This window comes from Mya arenaria, chromosome 1 (genome assembly GCF_026914265.1).
Source record: "Mya arenaria isolate MELC-2E11 chromosome 1, ASM2691426v1".
Taxonomy (NCBI): Eukaryota; Metazoa; Mollusca; class Bivalvia; order Myida; family Myidae; genus Mya; species Mya arenaria.
Window position 1 is genome coordinate 22611971 of NC_069122.1, and position 13078 is coordinate 22625048.

A 13078-nucleotide genomic window follows, 5' to 3' on the forward strand; every position below is an offset into this window, starting at 1 on the left:
TATCATAAGAGTATTTATTCCATTTGATGAGAATATAATGTTATTAATAAGTATATATATTATTCCAAGTAATATCCAAACAGGACTTAAATGCTTTGGCAGCGTAGCCGTTGTGGACATGGTGGACATTGACGTATTCTGGTCCCCAAGCCAGATTTTTTCCCCTCATGGTGTTACATGAGTCCAGTAGCACACAAACTAGATTGTCCCACGGCAGTTCAAGTCTCTCAAACAGGCTTTCAAATTCTATGAAAATTGATTTAGAATCAGCCCTTGTGATTTTTAAGGAGGCCAAATGTCTCAACACTATTTCTTTCTGGATTGAATTGTCAGTCATTGACAGGAACAACTGGATGCACTGGCTGAGGTGTCTTTCATCCCTGACTTTTGTAACCATCAACATACCTGGATGGGGAAATACAAATTACAACTATAGAATTGAAATCTCACTGGGTCCTCAAAAAGTTTTGTTGAACTGTCTCAAATAATAAATAAAATGACTGCCTCTACGTAATATATATTACTACTACAAAATATTTATTCATTTTTTTTTTTAAATTTGAACCAAACTAATTTTCATTTGAACCTCCCATTATGGTCAACAGCCACTTCTTATTGAGAACAATGCTTCAAACATTATGAGAATAATAAAGAAACAGTTGAGAGCGTTAACTTCAATCAGCCAAATAAAATTTGTAAAATAAAAATCAATTATTATGACACAATCCGAATCGGGATGTCCGAAATAATGCTACATGCGCAAAATTCATTCTCAGTTTGATCACTTTCTATTAACTTAAAAAGAAACGTTTCGGGAATTTCTCGTAAAAATAAATGGCAAATATACCTTTATTCGTCTTCGTCGTCTGTCATAGCTGGATACGACCATCTAGATACTGTCTTCTTGTCCCATCGGTAATTTCCGTAATCACCGGATGCTATCTAAACCAATCATATAGCTCGATTGCCAAGACGTAAATAGGTTCGTTAATTTCCGGCTTTACACTTCCGAAAACTCACCTTTCGTACCCATATTGTTCGAAGTGAGCTCGAATCGCTCCCTGTCCCCCCCCCCAGAAAAAAACTCAACGGATTTACATTAATCTCAAAATCGATCCGTGAGGCCTTAAATCCGGAATTCCAGATTAATCCGGAATTTTATCATACCTGTATTCATTAAGCTGAATGACAGCTGCCATATGAGGGACAAATACCCTCACACACAGCCTGTTTAAACACATTGAACAATGTTTCTTTGAAAAGGGCCATAACTCTGTCAAACATTGGTGGGTTGTAACCAATATCAGACTTCACCTGTATTTTGTTGTGTTAAACATGCAGTGCTCCAGCCAGGATTTGAAAAGGACAGGGTAGAGTTTCAAAAAGGGCAAGCTACATTAGTTGCATAGTGGCGAATGGGGGTGTTTAAGGGAGTCAAGGGGGTCTCCCCCTACTAAAATTTGGTTTTCATACCCAAATAAATGCATTTCCCTTCATTTCCAGGCTTTAACAAAATGTTGTTGTTGTTGATTTTCCAAATTTAGAAGGGTGTCTAAATATCAAAATTCATATGCATAATTAAAATGGTTCTTTTTGCAGGTAGTATAAGTGTACTTGTCTGGAGTCTCCTTTTGTGCAATGTCACTTTTTTTCCTAAAAAGCATCTTAAATGAGGAACAAAGACAGTTCAACATTTCATCCTTTCATCATGGCATAAATACATATAAAAAAATGCAGCTGGCAAATCTTAGTTTGCTACGATCAGGGAAGGGTTACATTCAGTCTGGCTGTTATTTAATTGTCTTTGGTTAAATAATGTTTAAAATGGAACCAAATTACATTTAAAATGACTGCCCTTGCTGAAAAAGTCACTATTTCAGAATGGAACATTGAATAAAACTCCAAAAATCGGTCTCCAATATCTTCCATTTTCTGACATGATAGATAAAATGCTACATAAAGCATTAAAATATATTTTTGGGTTACAAAGCAAATTTCATCATGAACATTTCACAAACAAACTATCAAAACAGTTTTCAATAAGTCATTTTTAATAAGTGATGTTTGAGATTGTCTTAGCGCCACCTTGCCAATGTTTACAAACTTGCAATGACCGTCTACTTCAAAGCAACAATGTTTAAAATGGCGTGCCAGGTTTGTACAATACAATTACAGGGCTCGAATTTAAACTTTTTTCCTTCTTGCAATTTTTCGCAAGTGGGTAAATTTTTTACTCACATTTTCAAAAAGTTAATTGCTTTTTTCCCTAACTATTGAATTAGGTTAATTTTAATACCATTATATGCCGAACAATAAAGAAACAAAAGTCAATACAAGCAAGTTCTAGTTAAATGTTTAATGAACAAGTGTCAAACATTACTTTTCCTTATTAATAAGAACACATAACAATATTTTTTTAATCAATAGAACAATAGACTTTATTCTGACATAGTTTATTTATATCTGCAGACGACACATTCAGGAAAAAAACAGTGGATTTTGCTGTACTTGTCTGCTTGTCAAGGGAGATCACTGTGTTGGAATTTTGTGTACTAAAAATGTGTACTACGTCATAAAAATCGGCACTCGCGATCAGTGTCACAAAAAGCGTTTTATGCTTACCTGTTATGAGTTGTTAAGCGTCTATGCGACATGGTATTCGTTATGTACTCATTAGCATTCGGCCTATGTCATTTTGTTTTGAAATATGGGACTCGCAAATTTTAGCAAGTAGATTTTTTATCAGGTCGATATCGGCAAAACTTACTCGCAATTAGCGAGCATGCGAGCTTAAAATCGAGTCCTGAACTATCCATTATTTTAAAAGGTAATTACTAGTGCCTTACAACATTTATCACCATCCTTTCACTTTTTCTATAGCATATCATGAACTTTAATCAAATAATGAGTGAGTTCTTAATGTACATTCTGATTGGCTGACTTTCAATAGCTCCACCTACTGGTGATGTTTCACTAATCGGCTGTTACTCTACCCAATTATCGGATTAGGAGATTACCAATAATGAAAACACAGGTTGTCTGCTCATTATGCAAATACACAAAAAGATGTCACATTTTCGGCAGTCAAAGGGGCAGCATGGTGTTGGCAGGTGCTTAAAACACCTCCTGAAAATACTACTATCATGAGTATTGTGCAATATGTCTGAATTATGAAAGCGGATTACAGAGCTGTCCGTTTTTGGTGATCATTCCGGTAATAAAAGGGCACTAACAGGATAAGAAGGTGTTAATAGAGAAATTGTGAAAAAGGCACTACCCAAAAAGGGAACAGTGCGATAAGAAAAGGGGGCAGAATCTATGAAATCTGTCGACCCTGTCATAAGTTTTCTTCAGGACAAGACTGACCAACTACAAGCTAACTCCCAAAACTTTGTTTGGTGGGGGATAAGGAATTAACAATAGTTTTTGGCAGATTCTTTGTTGAAAAGGAGCCATAAACTCATCCAGCTCACAAAAACGCTTAATAACAAGTGCTAGAATATCTCCCATTTATTTATTTTCAATGTGATTTAGATGATATTAATGTAAGAAATCGCGAAATTCACTTACTAGAAGTATCCCTGAATATAGCGGAAAATATAGGAATATCTGGACAACTGAATGAAATATGCATGAACTGAAATGACAGCTGATTTGTCACTGACATAAGATGCCATCGAGGCAGTTATAAGATTATGCCCATTCAAAGTGTGAGGATAGGGTGTGTTATGACCATGACCTTTGACCTCAAATTCCAAAGGATTCATCAGCTGGTCACCAAAAACCTACCGTATTATATCATGCATAGGACGCACTTTTTTACCCCCAATTCTCGTCTTAAAAATTGCCTGCGTCCTTTCTATGCTATTAGAATTTCATCTGGGGTCTTTCCAAGTCCATTTCAGGTCGAAAATATCGGACCGGGAAAGAACACGGTAATAGTAAGTATCTGTACTGCGTCACCGAAGAGAACAACTGACATAGGTAAAATCACGCAAGTTAATACACTCAGAAATATATTGAATGTTTACTTTAAAATGATTTATTGAGAAATAAATTGAAAAAAAACACCAGTGTTTACTTTTTTATAAAAGGGACGCTACTCACAAAAACTCAATGCGAGTCAGCACTTTAACTGGATTGAGTTATAACGGCAACGGAAAATCAGGAAAGGAGGTAAATATCAATTAATCGTTGTTCATGATTTTAATGTCTCGATATTTTACATAACATTTTGTTGTATGTTGCTGTTTTAAAAAAATAATAAAGGAATGTGCATAACGCAAAGTAGCATTATTGTCACTATCAAATCTTTTCAAATGTGCAAACGTGTGAAAAACACCCGCTGTCTGTCATTAGAAAAACATCAATAGAACAAAATATTGCGATGGTAATACCTTATGGTTGTTTGTTCGCACTTGACCCGACGTGCCTTCCGCTAGCAAGGCTAATTACCGACACGCATTAATTATGCCGACATGCTTTAATCCGCGCAGCGACAAGCCTTATCAAAACAATCATCAGTTTTGACAATACACAGTTTTGTTGCGATTGCAACGGTTGACTGTCATTAAGAAGGCATGTCGAGACTATTGCAACGATTGCAACGGTTGATTGTCATTCGGGACTATTACGGCATTTGTATAAGTCTTATAATATGCGTGAATGTTCTCAAATGTCAAGACATATATCATTGTTGTGTATGCCAAATTACCAAAATACAACGATAATTATCGAAATACACAAGACAGTTATTGAAATATGCCTTATATACAATTTTTTTTTTTTTTTTTTACTTCATTATATGTTATAAATACTTTACCAACCTCAATTTTTCGGATCCGATTTTGACATTTTTCCGCTGCGTCCTATCTTATTTATTAAGGGTTTTTACCCGTTTTTTCAACTATTTTTTTGCCTGCGTCCTATCTATGCTAGCGTCCTATACATGATATAATATGGTATATGTCAAGTTTGAGGGCCATGGGTGCAGGCATTGAGAAGTTATCACACAGACAAGCTTTTTTCGTTCAAGGTCACTGTGACCTTGACCTTTGACTGAGTATTGCGCAATATGTCTGAATTATGAAAGCGGATTACAGAGCCGTCCGTTTTTGGTGATCATCCCGGTAATAAAAGGGCACTAATGGGATAAGAAGGTGTTAATAGAGAAATTGTGAAAAAGGCACTACCCAAAAAGGGAACATTGCGATAAGAAAAGGGGGCAGAATCTATGAAATCTGTCGACCCTGTTTATTTATTTTTAATGTGATTTAGATGATATTAATGAAAGAAATCGCGAAAATCACTTACTAGAAGTATCCCTGAATATAGCGGAAAATATAGGAATATCTGGAAAACTTGCCTCAATATAATAATAAAAATAATAATAATAATAATAATACTAACAAGAGATGTTTATCAAACATTATGCCCCCCCCCCCCTGAGTGCCATGTTGTCAGCATTATGTGGACAACTGAATGAAATATGCATGAACTGAAATGACAGCTGATTTGTCACTGACATAAGATGCCATCGAGGCAGTTTTAAGATTATGCCCATTCAAAGTGTGAGAATAGGGTGTGTTATGACCATGACCATTGACCTCAAATTCCATAGCAGTCATCAGCTGGTCACCAAAAACCTATATGTCAAGTTTGAGGGCCATGGGTGCAGGCATTGACAAGTTATCACACAGACAAGCTTTTTTCGTTCAAGGTCACTGTGACCTTGACCTTTGACTCAATGACCCAAAAAATCATAAGGGGTCATCTACAGGTCAGACGCAACTCCAAGTAAAGTTTGAGGGCCATGGGTGCAGGCATTGTCGAGATATCACTCAAAACATTTCCGCATTCAAGGTCACTGTGAACTTGACCTTTGACCCCTTAAATCAATAGGGGTCATCTACTGGTCAGGCTCAACCTCCATGTCAAGTTTGAGGGCCATGGGTGCAGGCATTGTCAAGTTATCACTTGGACAAGCTTTTACCATTCAAGGTCACTGTGACCTTGACCTTTGGCCTGATGACCCCCAAAATAATTAAAGGTCATCTACTGGTCAGGTCCAACCTCCAAGTCAAGTTTGAGGGCCATAGGTGCAGGCATTGTGGAGTTATCACACAGACAACCTTTTACCATTCAAGGTTTCTGTGACCTTGACCTTGACCCAATGACCCAAAGTCAAGAGGGGTCATCTACTGGTCAGGTCCAACCTCAAAGTAAAGTTTGAGGGCCATGGGTGCAGGCATTGTTGAGTTATCACACAGACATCCTTTTACCATTCAAGGTCACTGTGACCTTGACCTTTGGCGCGATGACCCCCAAAAACAATAGGGGTCATCTACTGGTCAGGCCCAACCTCCAATTCAAGTATGAGGGCCATGGGTGCAGGCATTGTTGAGTTATCACTCGGACAACCTTTTACCATTCAAGGTCACTTTTACCTTGACCTATGGCCCAATGACCCCCAGAAACAATAGGGGTACCTTATGGTTGTTTGTTCGCACTTGACCCGACGTGCCTTCCGCTAGCAAGGCTAATTACCGACACGCATTAATTATGCCGACATGCTTTAATCCGCGCAGCGACAAGCCTTATCAAAACAATCATCAGTTTTGACAATACACAGTTTTGTTGCGATTGCAACGGTTGACTGTCATTAAGAAGGCATGTCGAGACTATTGCAACGATTGCAACGGTTGATTGTCATTCGGGACTATTACGGCATTTGTATAAGTCTTATAATATGCGTGAATGTTCTCAAATGTCAAGACATATATCATTGTTGTGTATGCCAAATTACCAAAATACAACGATAATTATCGAAATACACAAGACAGTTATTGAAATATGCCTTATATACAATTTTTTTTTTTTTTTTACTTCATTATATGTTATAAATACTTTACCAACCTCAATTTTTCGGATCCGATTTTGACATTTTTCCGCTGCGTCCTATCTTATTTATTAAGGGTTTTTACCCGTTTTTTCAACTATTTTTTTGCCTGCGTCCTATCTATGCTAGCGTCCTATACATGATATAATATGGTATATGTCAAGTTTGAGGGCCATTGGTGCAGGCATTGAGAAGTTATCACACAGACAAGCTTTTTTCGTTCAAGGTCACTGTGACCTTGACCTTTGACTGAGTATTGCGCAATATGTCTGAATTATGAAAGCGGATTACAGAGCCGTCCGTTTTTGGTGATCATCCCGGTAATAAAAGGGCACTAATGGGATAAGAAGGTGTTAATAGAGAAATTGTGAAAAAGGCACTACCCAAAAAGGGAACATTGCGATAAAAAAAGGGGGCAGAATCTATGAAATCTGTCGACCCTGTTTATTTATTTTTAATGTGATTTAGATGATATTAATGAAAGAAATCGCGAAAATCACTTACTAGAAGTATCCCTGAATATAGCGGAAAATATAGGAATATCTGGAAAACTTGCCTCAATATAATAATAAAAATAATAATAATAATAATAATACTAACAAGAGATGTTTATCAAACATTATGCCCCCCCCCCCCCCTGAGTGCCATGTTGTCAGCATTATGTGGACAACTGAATGAAATATGCATGAACTGAAATGACAGCTGATTTGTCACTGACATAAGATGCCATCGAGGCAGTTTTAAGATTATGCCCATTCAAAGTGTGAGAATAGGGTGTGTTATGACCATGACCATTGACCTCAAATTCCATAGCAGTCATCAGCTGGTCACCAAAAACCTATATGTCAAGTTTGAGGGCCATGGGTGCAGGCATTGACAAGTTATCACACAGACAAGCTTTTTTCGTTCAAGGTCACTGTGACCTTGACCTTTGACTCAATGACCCAAAAAATCATAAGGGGTCATCTACAGGTCAGACGCAACTCCAAGTAAAGTTTGAGGGCCATGGGTGCAGGCATTGTCGAGATATCACTCAAAACATTTCCGCATTCAAGGTCACTGTGAACTTGACCTTTGACCCCTTAAATCAATAGGGGTCATCTACTGGTCAGGCTCAACCTCCATGTCAAGTTTGAGGGCCATGGGTGCAGGCATTGTCAAGTTATCACTTGGACAAGCTTTTACCATTCAAGGTCACTGTGACCTTGACCTTTGGCCTGATGACCCCCAAAATAATTAAAGGTCATCTACTGGTCAGGTCCAACCTCCAAGTCAAGTTTGAGGGCCATAGGTGCAGGCATTGTGGAGTTATCACACAGACAACCTTTTACCATTCAAGGTTTCTGTGACCTTGACCTTGACCCAATGACCCAAAGTCAAGAGGGGTCATCTACTGGTCAGGTCCAACCTCAAAGTAAAGTTTGAGGGCCATGGGTGCAGGCATTGTTGAGTTATCACACAGACATCCTTTTACCATTCAAGGTCACTGTGACCTTGACCTTTGGCGCGATGACCCCCAAAAACAATAGGGGTCATCTACTGGTCAGGCCCAACCTCCAATTCAAGTATGAGGGCCATGGGTGCAGGTATTGTTGAGTTATCACTCGGACAACCTTTTACCATTCAAGGTCACTTTTACCTTGACCTATGGCCCAATGACCCCCAGAAACAATAGGGGTCATCTTCTGGTCAGGCCCAACTTCCATATCAAGTTTGATGACCATAGGTCTAGGCATTGTTGAGTTATCACTCGGACAAGCTTTAAAATTATTTTACCATTAAAGGTCACTGTGACCTTGACCTTTGAGCCGATGAGCCCTTCAATCAATAGGGGTCAACTACTGGTTAGGCCCAACCTCCATGTCAAGTTTGAAGACCATACGTCTAGGAATTGTTGAGTTATCACCCGGACAAGCTTTGGTTTACCGACGGACCGACCTACCGACCGACATGTGCAAAGCAATATACCCCTCTTCTTCGAAGGGGGGCATAATAATTATTATTATTATTATTTCGTGAAGATAACACATTAAGTTACATAAGTATCTTCTTTACAACATGGTCTTCAATGGATTCTTCAAATGCATTAGTATACATTTCTCATTCAAACAATAACAAACACTACAACATTCAAACACAACATATACAATGTTCAAAATTATGAAAGACAAAAATATATCACATTTAAACAAACAATCATTCACTAAGGTCATTGTTTTGTCATAAGGTGTTTTTTGAATTGTGTTTTAAATGCAAATAAAGATAATGATTCTCAGGATAAGTAAATGACTTCTTACCATACAGTTTGTCTTGTAGCAAACTTAAATCATTATGGGTGGCAGACAGCAATGAGTAGTTTGTGCTATTGGTAGATGAAAAACTTATAGATAATAAGTCCAACATTATATTTACATCTATTATCAAACTGTCAAATTGTCCAAGATATTATGCCCATACACATGCTGACTAAATGTTGTGATGATTCGACAAAGGCTTCTGAAGTTATTGATGGATCAAGACCAATTTTAGGTATTTTTTCTATAACTAGAGAGTGATAACTCTGGAGTGACTCAAGCAATATGACTGGTTATCAAACTTGTCTGACATATTATATTACACATTTTGATCACTTTTGGTGCTGCTTGGACAAAGGCTTCTAAAGATATTGATCAAACAAGACCAATTTTAAGAGATTTATATTATTAAAGGGCTATAAACCTTGAATGACTAGAGCTACATGCATATGGCTGGTTATCAAACTTTTCTGCGATATAATGCCATTAATATTCTGACCAAATTTGGTGATGATTGAACAAATGGTTCTCGTGTTATTGATTGGACAACATACAGGATGACCGCCTGCCTCCTTGTAAGCCGTAGGTTAAACTATCATCACCCCAAGAGCTGTCACGGTCAGGTAACAAGTGCACCTGATTGGGCTTTGTCTGTCTTACGGGTAGCTATTATTAGAGCACTAGGGATGTTTGTAGAACATGTCCCCCTAATGGCAGCAAATCAGTCCTTTTGCATAAAATATCTGTGTGGTATTTGAAGGTCATGACCAACCTCTCCACCAAGTTTGAGGACCATAGGTCCAAGCATTCTCTTTATATTGATCGGTTAAAGTTTTTGTGTTCAAGGTCTATGTGGGCTTGAATTTTGACCTGCTACCTACCTGCGTTCTGACAAAAAAAATATTGCATCAATTCACTGTCTTGTTTGTTAAATCAACTGCAATAATTGAGTAAATATCGGTGCAGGTTGGGGGTGCAGCATCAATGTATTGATAAGTCAATGAAGTATCAACTTTAAACAAAAATACGTAACTACAAGAAACAGGGTTTGATTATCGATCATCAAATATTAATTTATTTTGATTATAAGTTAGTGATGCATTTATAAAGATTAAAAAAAAAAATCTTCAGTTTTTCACAAAAACATTGTTGCATTGTTTATTATTGATCATTTATTGAACCTCATGAAACCCTCATTCGCCAGTGTAAACAGTGAATAGCATATCGATTGATCAGTACTTGATCAAACGAGAACTGCAACTGTCTATCAGTGAATTATGCATATGGGTGGTCCTCCCCTTATCCACCTAATTGGCCATCAACGAGTCTTTTGAAGATTTTTTTTTTACTATGGCAGACTCGTGTCATGACACCATCCCAGCAAAAAGTAGCGAACGGTCCTTGCGCAGAAAATCCTTGCGGCCACAATTTTGAAATTATTTGTTATAAATTTAAATTTCTACGAAAATATTATTGCCTACTATTAAACACATATTTATTTTTATGTCATTATACCAAAAACCTGTTCAGATATCATAAAACACATGTGTCGATTGTTTATCAAGTATCACGATATCTATAAATCTGGGACAAATCTGACAGGTTGTGTACATGTATAATAGAGTATTCCTACCCCAGAATATATAGACGTGACAAATTCAATCCTGTTCAGATCACTGTCGGGTATATATTGTAGCTAGTCCTCCCCTTGTCCATATAAACAGCCGCTTCAGAGTCTTTGACAATTTTTGTGTTTGCGTCTCTACAAGTCCATATCCCACTTGTTTTCCTAGCCAAGAATGACAGATCCCAACGCTAAGTATATTGAGTGGAAAGATAACGGGCAACTGCTAGATAGTTAAAAAATGGCGATGCTTTGTTGATAGATCGATCTAAATTTGTGTTTTATAAAACACTAAGTGTAATAAGAGAAAGGTATTGGCTAAAAATAATTTATGTTTAACTTTTGTGTTTTAATTTAACAATGCAGTGTTAAATATTGTGGAGTTACAGTTGAAGAATATATTTTACATTGGTACGAATCAGTCGAATATCCAAATGTTAAAAAAAGTTCCCTATACGCGCATTATTGTGGCTAGTCCTTGACAAATTTTAATCAAAAATGGTGCATAAGGTGTTATATATAAATATTTTTATTACCATATTGACTAAAAAGTTTAACTTGAAAAACTTTATCAGGGTCAAAACTTGGCATAAACTATATGCATGGGAGTTGAGGTAACTCTAGAGAGAGAATTTGTATTCAGAAATGGTGCATTTTAGCGCATTTGATTACTTTTTTGTCTCCCATAATGAAGAAGATTTAAGAGGGGCGAGTACCGGGTGGGGCCGACAAAAGCCAAGTTTGCCACAAATCCCTAGTACCTACACAAATCCCCTACCTAGCCACAATAATGCGCATTAAGGGAACTTTTTTTAATCCCACACCCACCCCTTGGAACTGATACCGCCACCTGTAGAGCAAACACCTTTCAAAGGGAATAAATTCCCTGATTGGCAATCAGGTTGGCTACATGTATGACAAAGCTTGTACGCACAAACTAGTCGCTCTCAGTAATCTAACTTTATCATGGAAATATTTTATTTTTTTATTTAAATTTTAATAGAATTTTACCTGCTTCAATACTGTTGGCAGCCTTCGTCATCAAAATGTAAGCAATGGTTTGTAAGCAAAATAAAAGCATCATGTCTGCAAATACATACACACGATAGAAGAAATTGACATCAACATTTTTACCACTTGAAACATTTTTAAAATCTCAAAACAAAACAAAATGGTCTCATTAACGTTCTCCAACTTATAGCAGTTTCATCAACAGCCGAATTACCTCCTACGCTGTGACGTACGTAATAACCAGTTTTGCATTTGAGCTAAATATATAGATCAACGTATATAAAAACATTCTTTATCCACTGGATCGTGTGCGTGTACATTATTCTGTTTCCACTAAGAATATATTTAAAAATTGTCATAGATCAATACCGAACTACTTTCTGTATTATAATCGGTTGCAAAGTGGTCCGTCAGCATCTTTACCTTTGACCTCTTACGGATAAGGGCGATACTATTTCCCGGTCTCTCACCGTATTATCCGGTCTCCTAATTCCCGGTCCCTGTGTTTCCGATGTTTGGTAAACAAAATTGACTTTTTAAGTTGGTTTAAATAGGAGCAAAAATTATGTCATTTTCGAATTTAGTCGATACAAAGGTGATATTTATTGAGCTTTTTAAAAGGCTGGATTTTTAAGACGAAAATAAAAGTAATTTGAGCGAAAATAAGAAAAAACATCTATATTTTTTCCTATTAAATATCTTAAATAATTATACTACATACGTAATGAAACTGAACATTCCATAATTTGATCGTGTGTATCTAGTAAAGAAGACTTGACAAGCTTTTTTAGCGAAAAAAAAGATATTAGAGATAAGTAAAGGTAAGTGGCGAAAATAAAATGTTTGGGGTAAATATAGTAATACATGTAAAATAGTGAAGCGCTCAGTAATGGTTCGAAATTAAATTGATTTCAATAGTATTCATATCCTGTAGTAAATTTGCCTATTATGTTACTTCTGTAACTAAATCTTACTATATGATCTGCAGAATATTATAGTCTCGAATGTATGTTCATCATGTGTTCAACATTTAGTTTTATTTTTATTTAGAAAAATAGCGAAAAAAATAAACTAAAAATAAAAAAGTATTATATTAATTCTGTCATCAGACACTATGATTAACAATTAACACTTCAAAGTGTTCCACCTCTGTCACTTAGCTACTGTTGTCAGGCGTGTCCAAGTGGGGGCTATTTGACCAAAAGTGTGGGGGCTATTTGACCAAAATGGGGGCTATTTGACTTTGGGGCT

The 13078-nt window shown here is 36.8% G+C and overlaps 1 protein-coding gene across 1 annotated transcript in view; it reads right to left on the minus strand.

Annotated features, from left to right (window-relative positions):
* The window catches only part of LOC128232845 (uncharacterized), a 383378-nt gene extending 371396 nt beyond the window's left edge, over positions 1 to 11982 (minus strand). The window contains exon 1 of the mRNA XM_052946615.1: positions 11828 to 11982. Coding sequence (XP_052802575.1) covers positions 11828 to 11900 — 73 coding nt within the window. The 5' untranslated portion in view covers positions 11901 to 11982. The remainder of the gene's footprint in view (positions 1 to 11827) is intronic.
* Positions 11983 to 13078: the final 1096 nt, after the last annotated feature.